The sequence below is a fragment of the Dromiciops gliroides genome, chromosome 4, assembly GCF_019393635.1.
Source record: "Dromiciops gliroides isolate mDroGli1 chromosome 4, mDroGli1.pri, whole genome shotgun sequence".
Classification (NCBI taxonomy): domain Eukaryota; kingdom Metazoa; phylum Chordata; class Mammalia; order Microbiotheria; family Microbiotheriidae; genus Dromiciops; species Dromiciops gliroides.
Genome location: NC_057864.1, coordinates 17,208,180 through 17,224,256, shown reverse-complemented (window position 1 = coordinate 17,224,256; position 16,077 = coordinate 17,208,180). Strand labels below are relative to the sequence as shown.

The 16,077-nt window shown below is 44.2% G+C and overlaps 1 protein-coding gene across 9 annotated transcripts in view; it reads left to right on the top strand.

The window, feature by feature from the left end:
* The window catches only part of NFIA (nuclear factor I A), a 708,739-nt gene that overhangs the window by 652,964 nt on the left and 39,698 nt on the right, over positions 1-16,077 (top strand). For 7 of the 9 annotated variants that reach the window (XM_044005161.1, XM_044005160.1, XM_044005165.1 and 4 more), the window contains one exon: positions 1,300-1,391. The exons of the other annotated variants lie outside the window; for them this stretch is intronic. In XM_044005161.1, coding sequence (XP_043861096.1) covers positions 1,300-1,391 — 92 coding nt within the window. The remainder of the gene's footprint in view (positions 1-1,299; positions 1,392-16,077) is intronic. 9 annotated transcript variants of the gene reach the window in all.

Genomic DNA, 16,077 nt, shown 5'->3' with positions numbered 1-16,077 from the left:
GATCTATGTATGATCCTGTTATCTGTGAGCTCACCAATGTTGATCCTTCCTCCAGAGAGGATGGTCACTCCTCTATGCTATAGGTCTTCTATCCATGAGCTTCAATTGATTTGTCATGACTGGGGCAAAAACCAATGAAAACAGGACAAAGTAACGGAACCCTCTCAATCTGACGTTCTGAAACTTTGGTGCCAAGGACCCCTTTGATCAATCTGGCAAGACTGATGGATCCTTTCTCAGAATGACATTTTTAATTGCATAAAATAAAATATGGAATTATAAAAGGGAATCGATTATGTTGAAATAACATCATCAAAATATATATTAAAAATAATTTCACAGGGCAGCTAGGTGGCGTAGTGGATAAAGCACCCGCCCTGGATTCAGGAGGACCTGAGTTCAAATCCAGCCTCAGACACTTGACACTTACTAGCTGTGTGACCCTAGGCAAGTCACTTAACCCTCATTGCCCCTCCCCACAAAATTCACAAGCCCCAGTTCTAAATCCTATTAATATCTTTGAATGAAAGTGGTATTGAAGTCCTAAGAAATGGCCAATTTTTGAGGTCACTGTGAAGAACAGAGGAAAGAGGAAGCCATTTCAACATGGCACTGGGACAGCAGGAGTCTTTCTAGCACTTAGCGGGATGTATGTGCAGGTAGTGAGGGGTCTCTTTTCTGGAGGCTCCATTTCCCACGTCATAAAGATGCTAGGCACTAAATGGGCCCTAGAAACGTAGCTTGCTTAAAATGGGTTTTTTATTCTTTCCCTAGAGCCCTCAAATTCCTGATTTTTTTAAAGGCTTTATCCAGATTATAGCATTACACAAATATTTTGTGATTTTCAGAAATGCTCCAGGGTGAAAAGCCAGGTTTTAAAATGAACAGCTTTGCTGTTCTTCCGACTTCATTTCGTGCTCCCCGGTGCTCCAAAGGCCACGGGTGATGGGTCTGCTGGATGCAGGCACTTGGGTGAAATTCCAGTGGAACTCTGCCAGTGCATCCTCATTTCCTAGTTTGTTCAGTGGTAGGAGGCAGGGGGACGGGGGGAAGCCAAGATGTCCCTAACAGAATGTATTTTTTACCTATTAGTCATTTGAAAGGTGATCTCCCCCTCCGAACTTACCCCTTCTTTGTTATTTTCTAGATGGCTCCCGCTAGCCCCAAAGCCTTGCTAGCTAAAAATGGGTGCCCATTTCTCTGTTCATCAGCTGCTTGGGCTCTGAGAATGTGTGTTCTGGTGTCTCTGTGTGCTTTCTGGTGCTGCTTCCTGAACGCATGTATCCCTTCCCTTCACAGCCTACTCGACACCCAGCACCTCCCCCGCAAACCGATTCGTCAGTGTTGGACCCCGGGATCCAAGCTTTGTAAATATCCCTCAGCAGACACAGGTGGGCCGATCTCATCTTTTCTGTATCTGGTGCATTCATTTCCACCGGTCTCTTGGCAGAGCCGGCTACATTGTCTCATACTTTACAGAGCCCCTCGACTCCAACCAGCCCTGCTTCCTTAATTTCCTATGTATCCTTAGAACTTATGAGGGAAAATGTTGCCTGTAACATTTAGGTACTAGAAGGGGAGAGCTTCCCTACTAGAGCTGGTATGGAAACCTAGCTATCAGGAAGAGACCTTAACTCCTGTTCTGAATCTCTTGCCTATAGCATAGTCTCTCCAAAAAGTTAAGCCAGGAAGTCAGCCACACTTGAGCAACAGCAAGTCATGTCCTGCCAATGTCATCACTTTTTTTGACTTTGGAAACTGGGAAACCAGTGGCTCTTTCTGTATTTTTCCTAATGGAATCAGGAGCCCAGGTACACCTTTTTTGTTGTTATTTGTCTCTCTGGGAAGCAGAAAACAATTTACGAGCCCTGTTGAATTCTGGAGCTTGGTCCAAAAAATAGTTGTTGGCAGTTTTCTTAATGACTAATTCAAACCAGATGTAAGGTGCACCAAGGTGTGGGAAGGGGTTCTGGGTGGGAGGAGACAACACACACATACATACACATACACACACACACACACACACACACACAAGACCATTTTAGGAGCTCAGGGAGCATGAGATGTTATGCTTAGAACCCTTTCACAATCATCTTTCAGGGTGAAAAAATAATTAAAGCAATTCAATTCTTTTGAAATGGCTATTACCAGTTAAGAGACAGTGTTAGGTATTTGGGGTCAAAAGGTAGACTGAGTCAAGGGATTTGGAACTTTGCCAAAACTGCTCTCTGTCATTGGGGAGGGAGAGAAGGAAGTTTCTCTTTTCAGGACGGAAGGCTGAGCATGCATTCTCTCTTCTGAGGTGGGCACAGGCCACACAAGACACACAGTTCTCGCGTGTCTTTGCCACCCAAACACCCCACTGTGTCGGAGATGGTCCCCACTTTCGTGTTTGCCTCCTTCACCTCCACAAGCTTCCTTAGTTACTTACCATTCACCTCTGCCTGTAAGAAGTGCCGAGGTGCCCATAAGCAGGATGCATTTGCCTCCTCAGAATATCGGCTCTACTTCATGGCTAGGTCAACAGTACAGGTTATAGGACATTATATTTGAGACCCTCCCTGCATTCAGCAGGGTCACTGAAAGTACACCAGCAGTACAGGCATCTGGGAGTGGGGGGAGGGAGAGGTGAGGGAGGAGGAGAGGGTTAACTCTTCCACTCCCAACTCCCACTTCATCTATAGGAATCCAGCTCCCATCTAACGGCTGGGATAGAAGCCTCCCTCTTCAGAGCCTCCCATCAAACTCTCCAAGTTCAGCGCTGGCTTTGAGATGCCTGAGCCTTCCCTGTGATTTGAAAAATGACTTGAAGTTCACCAGAATCCACCATAATAGAGAAAACAGGCTTTCAGGATGTGTTGTTAATATCTTCAGCCACTTAGGTTTCTCTGTTAGAGTTCAAGAAAACTGAACTCAGAGAGATAACACCTCTCCTGGATTCTTTGTTTTCTTTAGGTCTAATTCTCAGAGAGGCTTTTCCAGGTAGTCTTGTGCACCTATTACTTCGGGGGACAGGATACCCTGTCCCCCGAAAAATTGTAGCTTGCAGATTATATCCAACTATCCCTTTGGGGTTTTTGCACTGGCGATAATCCACAATGTTGAACTCTGACCCTGAGCTCCATATATATATCCTGTGTAGTTCCATGGAGCCGAAGCCCTCCTCTGGTGGCATGTTTGTAATGGCCAAAGCAGAGAGCTGAGTTCAAATTCCAGTGAATCAACCATTTACTCTCTGTGGTTTGGGTTAATTGGCTTTCTTTCTCTAGGCCTCAGCTTCATTATTTGGATAATGAAGGGGCTTCATTAGATGAGCGAGCTCTAAGGTCCCTTCCACTCTACAGCCTCCATTCTTTCTACAGACCTCAGTTTCCCCATCTGTGAAATGACTGTCCTCTGAGGACCTTTTCTGGTCTCTCTCTGTCATCCCTCCCTGGGTCTCGGTTTCCTCAGTTGTAAAATGAGAGACTTGAATTAAGGGATCTCTGAGATCCCATCTAAATCTATGATCCTATGATGATATTTCTGGGTGAATAATAGCAATAATAACAGCATTTCTCCAACAAGTAATATAAATGTATTTATTTTTAGTTGAGATACATACATATTTCAAATATTTTACTTAATTTGTGTTTATTTATTTATGTGATATAAACTTTATATAGCCCTTTGCAGATATCTCATTTAACCCTCACAACTACCCTGGGGTTGTGCTATTATTATAACTTGGGAATTAGGGACTCTTATCATCCCCATTTTATAGACGAGGAAACAGAAGTAGACACTGGTGAAGTGACTTGTCCAGGGTCACACAGCTAGTGTCTGAGGCCAGATTTGAGCTCAGGTCTTCCAGACTCCACACACACACACACACACACACACACACTCTACACCCCTCTAGGTATCCCACAAAATTTCCATCATAGTACGAAGCATAAAGGATGAAAACTCAAGAATGCAGGTGCAGAGTCACAGAATTCTGAAGTCAGCCAGTAAGCAGGTGTTGGTTATTGGAAGGAACCTAGTCACCAATTACCTGAGAATAATCCTCTCCGCAGCATTCCTAACACATGGTCTTCCCACCAGTCCTTAAATCCACCATGGAGAAGGAACCCTTCGCCTCCCAGTTCGCCCATACCACTTTGGGACAAATCTGATTATGGGGACACTCTTCCTGATATCCAGCCTACACTTTCCTCCTTCCAACTTTCTCCCATTTATTTTTGGTGAGACAATTGGGGTTAAGTGACTTGCCCAGGATCACACAGCTAGTGTTAAGTGTCTGAGGCCGGATTCGAACTCAGGTACTCCTGAATCCAGGGCTGGTACTTTATCCACTGTGCCACCTAGCTACCCCATTGTTCTTGATTCTATGGGCTGAGGCCAAGCAGAATAGGTTAAATCCCACATCCAATAACCCTTCAGATATTTAAAGAGAGCCACCCTCTCTCCCAACCACCCCCTTCCCCAACTCAACTCACCCTGGGCAAGTCACTTAATCCTCATTACCCCTCAAAAAAAATAGAATAATGGTAGCCCCTATGGTGTTTTATGTCTTGAGTAAAACTTCCATTGTTGTATTATCAACTCCTTGTGTATTCTTGTTTTAGCCATAAAAGTTTAACATAAAGCAAATTTATTCCAGCATCTTTAATATTGAAAGTAATTGATAAATTGCCATTATGTTTGAAAACACTCCTTGGGGATTTTCAAAGTTTGGACAAGCTTATCTGTCTCTAAATGCACTGCGGTCTTTTGGGAGGATGTTTTGTTCATGAGAGAAAGGAGATTTTTCATTGGCACTTTCACTGCAGAAAGCTGGAAGTGGGTTGCTGACCAGTGACTGCCTGTTGACACCAGCCGTCCATCATTTGACACTGGAGTTAACTGAGTTGTAAGGACAGATTGTTCTGGACACATACTAACCCATCAGAAACCAAGAGCCCCAGAGTGTCCAGAACAGCCTTTTTTATCTTTCGGAAGGCCCTTGGGGAGTAAATGCCCAACTGGTTTCCAAAAGAGAAAACAAAAGCAAAGGAATGTGGTCCAGTAGGACCTTTGAGGATATATGGTCCAACTCCCTGACTTTACAGAGAAGGAAACTGAGGCTTCCAGGGATTAAATACGTTTTCTAAGACCTCACTTTTTTTTTTGGTGAGGCAATTGGGGTTAAGTGACTTCCCCAAGGTCACACAGCTAGTAAGTGTCGTGTCGGATGCCATATTTGAACTCAGGTCCTCTTGAATCCAGGGCTGGTACTTTTTCCAATGTGCCACCTAGCTGCCCCAAGACCTCACTTTTAACAAGTGTTAAGGTTGAGATCCCCTTGGGCAGCCAGTTATGGGAAGGGAAAGAAAGGAAGGAAGGAAGGAAGGAAGGAAGGAAGGAAGGAAGGAAGGAAGGAAGGAAGGAAGGAAGGAAGGAAGGAAGGAAGGAAGGAAGGAAGGAAGGAAGGAAGGAAGGAAGGAAGGAAGGAAAAGAAAGCAGCAGGGAAGGAGAAGAAAACAAACATAGATTAAGTGTCTACTCTATTCCAGGCTCTGGGCTAAGTGCTTTACAACTATTATTTTATTGTATCCTGTGAGATAGGTGCTATTATCATCCCCTTTCTACGGTTGAGAAAACTGAGGCAAACAGAAGGAAATAACTTGCCCCCAGGGTCACACAGCTAGTAAGTGTGTGAGGCTGGGTTTGAATTCAGGTCTTCTGACTCCAAGCCCAGTGCTCTATCCACTGGATCACCTATCTGCCTTGTAAACTTCTCTTCATGTTCCTGTAGAAAATGTAAGAAATTAGGGGCAGCTAGGTGGTGCAGTGGATACAGCACCAGCTCTGGAGTCAGGAGTACCTGAGTTCAAATCCGGCCTCAGACACTTAACACTTACTAGCTGTGTGACCCTGGGCAAGTCACTTAACCCCAATTGCCTCACTTAAAAACAACAACAACAAAAACAGAAAATGTAAGAAATCAGTGCTGCCTGTTGCTCTCTAGAGAACAGAATGAATGCCAATGGGTAGAAGTCATAGAAAGGAAGACTGATTCATTTATCAAAAATAATTCTCTGGGACAGCTAGGTGATGCAGTGGATAAAGTACTGGCCTTGGATTCAAGAGGACCTGAGTTCAAATCCAGCCTCAGACACTTGACAGTAGCTGTGTGACCCTGGGCAAGTCACTTAACCCTCGTTGCCCTGAAAAAAAAAATTCTCTGACTACAGCTACCCAACAGTAGAATGGGTTACCTTTAAAATATTAAGTCCCTCATATTGAAGGTACCGAAGCATAGACTGGAGGATCCCCAAGGGTGTTTAAAAAGGAATTCCTCCCTGGAGTAAGAGGTCAAACTAGGGAATCCTAAATTCCATTCAAACCTCCAGTAAGTTGTAAGCCCCTTGAGGATGGATTCTGTTTCGTATTCCCAGCACCTAGCATATAGTAGGTGCCTAATGGATGCTTGTTCAGTTGAATTCTATGAAAGAAGCAGAGATGAACTTCTGGTGTTGCCTGAAAATGTTAGAAACAGCGAGACAATAAGTTAACCAAAGGCAAATTTATTAAATAAAAGGATTCCAGCGCTAGAGCATGAAGCAAGTGTAGAGGCCATGGAACCTAGCCCCCTCGGGCTACATCCCTTAGCCAATGCCTGGCACATCATAGCTACTTTTAACCAATGTTTGTTGACTGACAGAAGAAAACTGAGGCCCGGACAGGGTAAGTGACTTGGCCACACTGACAAATGTACAGCAAGATTTGAAGCCAGGCCTTCTAACTTTAGGGTCTGTATTCTCTACATTGTGCTGTGCTGTGCTGAGAGTCGATGTGGAATAACAGGGACAAGAAGGGCCACAGGATGAGAAGGCTCGAATTGAATAAAAATTAAATATGATTGTGCTGAAGAAAAAAGCCCCATGCATTTATTAAATGCCTGCTCTATGCTTAGGGATACAGATGAAAAGTCCTTGGCTCCCTAGTCCAATCTCACGCTCGGTGCAGGAGTCCCTGCACTCCTTGTTGGCAGGGGAGGTCTGGCTGAGCTCAGCCTGTGAGCCTGTGACTTATGACCCGTTTGACCTTGGGGAAGTCTCTATGGGCCACAGTTTCCTTCTCTAAGGGCTGGATTAGATGGCCTCCAAGGGTCCCTTCCAGCTCTCCAACTCTGATCCCATGAGCCCTTGCATTTCCAGAGAATGTTGTCTATAATGGCCTAGACAAGAATGGGAGCCTGCCCCAAACACAACCAAAAGGTGAAGGTCATTTCAACCATTTTTTATAATTTACTTCAATCCCTGAAAATGTGAGCAATTAAGCAAAATTGTTGATTTAGAGAAGAATATTACTATTTCCTCACAGGGGAACAAACAGTTAATTCTCTCAAGGCGGGCAGACCCAAACAAAGACCCGGCCTATGCCTGGGCTCTCTTGGAATCATTGTCCAAAATAGAAAGCTTCTGTAGAACCAATGAAGAGGAGTTCTTTAAGATGACAATGGGGCAGCTAGGTGGCGCAGTGGATAGAGCACTGGCCCTGGAGTCAGGAGGACCTAAGTACAAATCCAGCCTGAGACACTTGACACATACTAGCTGTGTGACCCTGGGCAAGTCATTTAAACCCAATTGCCTCACCAAAAAAAAAAAAAAAAAAAAAAAAGATGACAACAGAGACAATCCTGGACACCCACACCCCAATCCCTGCTCTCATCCCCAGCATCACGGGGTCTGAAATGCAAGTTAAAACTCAATTCCATTTGGGGTGGCTCAGCAAGGACCTGATTTGTCGACAGAGAAGACACAGCTGCTGTAACCTTTGCTTACTAAATAGTGTCACTGCCTGACTTGCAAGCAATATGATTTACTCCCTTCCACCTTGGGAAACTTACAAATATACATATGGGATGCACAGCCCGTCTTCCTGGAGATGAGCGCGTGGTGAGCAGCCCTGGGGTAACCAGATGAGATGTTGTTATCCTCCGTCATTCACAGCAAAATCTGAATGGCCGCTTTTCGAGAATATTGTGTAAGGGGTTTTGTTGGGGGGTCACAGTTGGTTTGGATGGCTCCAAAGGTTCCTTCTCACCCTGAAATTCACTGGAGGCCTTTAAGCAAAGCCTGGATGGCCACTTGTCAGGGATGATGAGCAGAAATTGGATGAGGTTGGATTCGATGACTACTGAGGTCCTTTGAGCTTCAGGAAATAAGAAAATTTGGGGATAGAGGGCAGAGAGAATCAGATCTGGACTTCAAAATGCTACAGCCAATCAAACCAATGAACACTTATCTTCTGCCTCCCGTGGGCAGACTATTGTGCATAGTACTGGGGGCGATGGAAAACTTCACCAAGACAGAGTTCCTGCTCTCATGGGACTTAAATTCTCTACATGGGACAATACACGAATTCGTGTGACTAAGAAGCAACAGGATGCTATGGAAAGCTTGCTGAATTGGGACCCAGAGGACCCTAAATCCAAGTCCAAGCCTCTTCCTACCTGTGTGATCCTAGCTGAGTGACTTGCCCCTCTAGCCCTCAGTTTCCTCAATTGTAAAATGAACTGATTAGAGTAGAGATGACCTTGAAGGTTCCCTCTCTTCATCTCTTAAATCTGTGACCTTCTAGCTAGGATCACTCAGCAAGAATGGATGAAGCACCTACTGTATACTTGGTCGTATGCAGGGCACAGAGGATGCAAAGATAAAAATGAATTAACATTCCCTGCCCTCAGGAAGCTTACAGGTTGGCCAGGTGATGACAACACATACTTGTACAGATATATACAAAGCAGATGCAACGCAGTTGGCAGGAAGGGCCCCAGATCACCAAGTATTGCCAAGGAAAGTCTCTCCCCTCTGTTAAGGAGGGCCATCATGGATCTAAGCACAGTTAGCTTGGAGAGCTGATCAGAATCCATTTTCACACCCCGACTTAGTTTAGGCATATAGAGTCTATACTTGTCTGGATTCCCTTTTTCTAGAAACCATCTTAAACAGCGATACCAACCACTAGCTATGCTTAGTCACTGGCCACATTACTATTAAGTCATTTGGTTGCAGAAGGTGTCGGAGCATTTCTTTGATTCCTCCTTCTCTTTTTGATTTGTGCTTGTCAAACTGTGGCTTGGGGAATGAGAAGATCCAACCCAGCTTCAGGAGGAAAGGGGGTTCAGTGTAATCCTCCTGGGCCAGAATTAAAAGCAGGTGCAGGTGGATGGTTTCAGTTGCTCCTCCCCTGCCTCCCTTCTTGGGATCTCCTCCCTCTCTGTCTTCCTGCTTTGACCTTGCATTTCAATTAGCTGAAATGATCCTCCAGGCACTTCACCTCTGACCCGAGCCTGCTGGATGGAGGAGTTCCTCACCTCCCTCCCCAGTTCAGGGAATGTCCCTAAAGAGTCAAGCAGGGGAGTTCATTGCAACAGCTGGGGAGACCCAGAAGCCAGGCCCAGCCTCCCCAAAGGGAGAGGGGAAACCCCTTCTGTCATGCTCCAGCACCACCACAATTGTCCTTTGGTGGAGGTCAAGGGAGGAGAATTTTAGGGCCAAGCCAGCACTCTGGTCTTTTTTTTAGAGAATGTGCAAATACCTTCACCAATGTGTATTCTTTGGCTGGTTGGCTAGTAAGGGGTGGGCACCTGTTCTCTCTTGAAGAATCTACTGCAAAACCAGGAGATCATTGTACACGGTATCAGCAAATGATGATGATCATCAAGTGTGAAAGATTGATCAGTACAATGACCCAAGACTATTCCAGGGGTCCCATGATGGAAAAATGCTACCACCTCCAGAGAGAGAACTGATGAACTCTGAATGCAGAGTGAAACAGACTTTTCTCACTTTCCAAAAAAAAAAATCTACTGCAGGTGGGATTTTTACTGGTGGTGGTGATTAGATTTTTCCCATTTAGTGCCATGAAAATTCATCTTGTCTAGTATTCTGATATGAATTAAGCCTCCTAGTGGTATTTAGCCTTAGCTGGAGAGCAGGGAAGTGGAAAGAGGCTGGTTTGGGAATCAAAAGGAACCAGGTTCAAATTCTGGCTCTGCTGCCTATTTGTGTGACCTTGGGCAAGTCACTTAGCCTACTGGGGCCTCAGTTTCCTCCTTTGTTAAATGAGGAGATTGGGCTGGCCGATCTTGGAAATTCCTTCCACTTCTAGATCCTGTGATCTGTGATCACTGGCCCTCTCTTGGGGATACCTCAGGGTGCTTTGGGATGCCCCCTCCCATTACATGGGAGCTGATGGAATCTTTGTACTGTAACTGAGCTGGTGCGATGTGAATAGCCAGGACTTATCAGGCAAAGCCCACCTAAGTCCAAGCTGTAGTGGTGGTCTCAGTCAGCTACTGTGCCAACAGACATCCTGGAAAAGGGGGAAAGGTAAAGATCAAATGTTTCAGTTGAGTCTGTCTTTCTACCCTACTCCCACCCCCAATCCCGCCTACAAGCAGTCAAGGGGAGCATATAGTACAGTGGCCTTGGAGTCAAGATGCCCTGAGTTCAAATCCTGTGTGAGATTCCTGGGTCCCTAGGCAAATCACTTTTGTGGCCCTAACTCTCCTCATTTATAAATAGGGAGAACAGGGGCAGCTAGGTGGTGAGTGGATAGAGCACTGGCCCTGGATTCAGGAGGACCTGAGTTCAAATCTGGCCTTAGACACTTGACACTTACTAACTGTGTGACCCTGGGCAAGTCACTTAACCGATATTGCCTTGCCCCAAAATAAATAAATAAATAGGGAGAACAATAGCTATAGCTAAATAGGGATTTGGTGAGAAGGAAATGAAATAATATGTTTACCATGCTTTGTAAACTTATGGCTCTAAACAAATAGGGGCTGTGATTATTGATATGACCACAACAGGTCTCCCTTCTAGCTCAGGTGTGTCCCGGGCAGACCTGATTACATGGAAGACAGGAGGATTGCAAGATGTACACTCTACAGGTGAGGGGACTGAGGCCCAGAGAAGGGGTTTAGGATTGGAGATCTGGGGGTGAAAGGACCTTAGAGACCATCCAGGTCCAGCTCCTTTTTACAGATAAGGAAACTGAGGCCCAAAGGTGTTAAGGAGCTTAGAATCACAGGTCCAGAGCTAGAAGGGAGCATTGATTATTAAGGCTAAGGACCCAAGCCCAGAGACATGACCTGTTACAGAATCGACAGCCCAAGGATGCATCCTTCCTCCCCCATCCTCTGCACCATCTTGTAGGTGACCCTCAGGAGAAATCATTTACTCCTCTCAGTCTGGGAAATGGATCCAGTGGTCTTAGGCATCTCCCACACTGACTTACTATATCCACCCCACCACCACCACCACCCCCCCCCGCAAAATTTTTTTCCTCAATAAAAAGAATCTTTTGTTTATTTCCAAATGGAGCTTGCCCATGTGCTTTAGTTTTCCCCAGACAGGAGCATCAGGGACAAAGCTATAGCTCCTTGGGGAGGAGGAGAGGAGCTCTCCCCTCACCCCTTTCTGTCACAGTGGCTGATGGATGACCCAAAAGCTTCCCTTGGGCTCCACCCTCTCATCTTCTTGGCCCTCGAAGCTGGATTCCATCTTGTTTACGGCAGGGTCCCACCAGCTGCACATGATACAAGTGGACTGAGTAATGCTTGCAAACAGAAAAAGTTGCAAAGAATCCCAGACTGGAAGAGACCTTCGGGACCATCTTGTTCAGCCTGTACCTGATCAAGTAACCCTCCCATGGCAGCATATGGTCCCCCAGCCCCAACTAGAATACCTCCAGGAAAGAGGTCACCAGCTCCTTAAGGCACCCAGTATATTGGGGGACAGTTCTGATTCCCTTTTTAAAAATTAATTTCACTTTTTCCTAATGAACAAAAATGTATTTTTTTCTCCCTTCTACCTCCCCCCATTGAAAAAAAAATGGAAAAACAGACTTGTAGAGTCAACACAACAGACCCATGTAAGCCTCAATCCACCACCAGAGGCAGCTCTCATTTTTAGAAAATCTTTATTTTCCTTATTTTGATCCCAAATTTGCCTCTCTACTTTAGCCCCAGAAGGCAGAACCAAGGACAACACAGAGAGAGGCAGATGTAGACTTAAGGCAAGGAAGGTCGTCTTAATGATTTGGGGGTGGGAGTACAGAGTGTGGAGAAGGGGGAGGATCCAGACCTGTGATTTCATGACCATTCAGTGTGGAAATGCCCTGCACCAGAGCACCTCAATTGTAACCTACAGCTCTGGGAAGTTTTCTGGAAAAGGAGCAGTAGAATACCCATTCTTCATGAATCTCAGTGAGCATTTGGGACTAGGAATCAGAGAACATGGGAGATTGGAAAGAGCAAACCTCCATGCACACTTTTTTTCTAATGAACAGAAGCCAGAGAAGATGCATTCGAGGGTTGTTCCTGGACCGAGTTGTTTTGCAGTCTGACTGCAGAGAAAGCCTGTGAAACAGCCCCTCTGGCCCCTGGGCTACTGCCTTCTTCGTCCCCCCCACGGCCGGCATCTCCCATGTTCTTGGAACCAGATGTTTCCTCTGGAAAAAGAAAACAGGCTCTCCCCTCGTCTCCCTCAGATAAACAGAGCTTCCAAGGGCAGGCAGAGAGACAAACTACGGGGGATGAGGCCAGCAGCCATGTCCGACACATGTAAAGGCTGAGCTTGCAGAAGAGCCCCGCTGGTGAAAACGTCTGATTTAGGAGGGTTAGGATTTCCTTAACAAAATCACCGCATCACCAAGAAGGGGAAAAAGTGGTTTTGCAATCCAAACCCAAGTCAGTTCAACAAGCATTGAGTTAGTGCTTATTCCTTGCCAGGCTTACTCAGGTGGCTTCAAGGACAACCTGAAGATGAGTAAAAAAAGCTTCCCCATCCCTTCTCCACGTGATGACTTCTGGGGTCAAACCAACGCCCCTGGAGGTTTGAGTGACTAGCCCAGGGTCACACAGGCAGCAAATGGCAAAGTCGAGACTTGAACCTGGGTCTTGGGATCACAGCTCTGTGATGTCAGAAGACCCCCTCATTTTACAGATGAGGGAGCTGAGATCCTAGAGGGGTCAGGCGACTTGTTGAAGGTCACACAGGGAGTAAGCATCAAGGGCAGGATCTGACCCACGTTCTTGCCTTCAAAGGGAGACCCAGCATCTTCTGAGACAAGGGCAGGTCAGTTTGTCCAAGCCCATAGGAATTTTTTTCTTTTATTGAGCTAGAATCATGATGCAATGGAAAAACCAGAGTTGAAATCCACCCAACCAGTATGCAGGGCGACCCTAATCTTTTTTTAAAAAAAATAATATTTTATTTTTTCCCCAATTATATTTTTTTAATTAATAAAGTATTTTATTTTTTCCCATTACATGTAAACATAGTTCTCAACTTTTGTTTATACAAGCTTTCCAATTTCAGATTTTTCTCCCTCCCTCCCCTCCCTCCCCCCTCCCCTAAACAGCAGGTATTCTGATATAGGTTATATATATATATACACATAATAACATTGATCATATTTCTGCATTAGTCATGTTATAAGAGAAAAATCAGAGCAATGAGGAAAAACCTCAAAATAGACAAAACAACACCAAAGACAAAAGAAATAGTATGGTTCATTCAGTATCTACTCCACAGTTCTATTTTTTTCCCTGGATTTGGAGATCCTCTTCTATCATGAGTGCCCTGGGACTTTTCTGTACCATTGCATTGATGAGAAGAATATAGGCCATCACAGTAGATCAACACTCAATGTTGATGATACTGTGTACAATGTTCTTCTGGTTCTGCTCATCTCACTCATCATCAGCCCACGCAAGACCCTCCAGGTTTCTCTGAACTCCTCCTGCTCATCGTTTCTTACAGCACAATAGAATTCCATTACATTCATATACCACAACTTGTTCAGCCATTCCCCAATTTATGGGCATCCCCTCAACTTCCAATTCCTTGCCACCACATAAAGAGCAGCTATAAATATTTTTGTACATGTGAGTCGCTTTCCCCTTTCCATGATTTCTTTGGGGAAAAGACCCAAAAGTGGTATTGCTGGGTCAAAGGGTATGCACAGCTTTATCACCCTTTGGGTATAATTCCAAATTTCTCTCCAGAATGGTTGGATCAGTTCACAGCTCCACCAACAATGCATTAGTGTTCCAATTTTCCCACAGCTTCTCCAACATTTATTATTTTCCTTTTTTGTCATTTTAGCCAATCTGATAGGTGTCAGGTGGTACCTCAGAGTAGTTTTAATTTGCATCTCTCTAATCATTAGAGATTTAGAGCATTTTTTCATATGGGAATAGATAGCTTTGGTTTCTTCATCAGAAAACAGCCTGTTCATATCCTTTGACCATTTCTCAATTGGGAAATGACTTGGATTCTTATAAATTTGATTTAGTTCCCTATATATTTTAGAGATGAGGCCTTTATCAGAAGTACTGGCCTCAAAAATTGTTTCCCAGCTTTCTGTCTCCCTTCTAATTTTGGATGCATTGCTTCTGTTTGTACAAAACTTTTTAAATTTAATGTAATCAAAATCATCCATTTTGCATTTTAAATATACTCTATCTCTTGTTTGGTCATAAACTGTTTTCCTTTCCAAAGATCTGATAGGTAGACTATTCCTTTCTCTCCTAATTTACTTATGGTATCACCTCTTATGTCTAAATCGTGTATCCATTTTGACCTTATTTTAGTATAAGGTGTCAGATGTTGGTCTATGCCTAATTTCTGCCATACTGTCTTCCAGTTTTCCCAGCAGTTTTTGTCAAATACTGAGTTCCTATCCCAGAAGCTGGGGTCTTTGAGTTTATCAAACACTACATTACTAGTGTCATTTACTACTGCGTTTCCTGTGCCTAGCCTATTCCATTGATCTACCACTCTATTTCTTAGCCAGTACCAGATAGTTTTTTGTTTGGTTGGTTTTTTTGTGTTTTTTTTTTTTTCGGTAAGGCAATTGGGGTTAAGTGACTTGCTCAGGGTCACACAGCTAGTAAGTGTTAAGTGTCTGAGGCCGGATTTGAACTCAGGTACTCCTGAATCCAGGGCCGGTGCTTTATCCACTGTGCCACCTAGCTGCCCCACTACCAGATAGTTTTGATGACTGCCACTTTATAGTAAAGCTCCAGGTTTGGTACCGCTAACCCACCTTCCTGTGAATTTTTTTTTTCATTATTTCCCTGGATATTCTTGATTTTTTGTTTTTCCAGATGAATTTTGTTATTATTTTTTCTAGCTCTATAAAATAATTTTTAGGTAATCTGATTGGTATGGCACTGAATAAATAAATTAATTTAGGCAGTATTGTCATTTTTACTATATTAGCTCTGCCTATCCATGAGTAATTGATATCTTTCCAATTATTTAGATCTGATTTGATTTGTGTGAAGAGTGTTTGGTAGTTGTGTTCATTGAGTTCCTGGGTTTGTCTTGGCAAGTAGACTCCCAAGTATTTTATATTATCTACCGTTGCGACCCTAATCTTTTTTTTTTTTTTTAAGCAATGGGGGTTAAGTGACTTGCCCAGGGTCACACAGCTAGTAAGTGTCAAGTGTCTGAGGCCGGATTTGAACTCAGGTACTCCTGAATCCAGGGCCGGTGCTTTAACCACTGCGCCATCTAGCTGCCCCCGTGACCCTAATCTTGACACTGACTTTTACTCTCTGAGTGACCTAGGGAAGCCACTGTTCCCTCAGCCTCAGTATCTGTAAATGAGGGAGGTTCCTTCTGAGGTCCTCGCAATTATGACAGGAAATATACCATACAAACCACAATGGGTAAACTGAGGCCAGGGAATTTTCTCAACTGAATCAACTCCAAGTGTCCTTATCACATGCTCTTGTTGAATGTACTTCTCTTGCTATATTCTAGTTAGTCTCCTTTTGTTAAACATTAAAAAAGAAGACATAATGTGCATAAAAATCTTAAACAACCTTAAAGTAATATATAAATACAAAAAATAACAAATGCTACAAACATAAAGTGACATACAAATATCAGCTATTCCTCTAAATATACTTAAAGACACTTGCCTCCCCCAAAGACCCCAAGTCTTCTGTTTTCCAGGCTAATCCCCCCACACTTTGTTCTCTAGCTTCTCACAGAATATGGTAGTGAGGTCCTTTGCCACCTG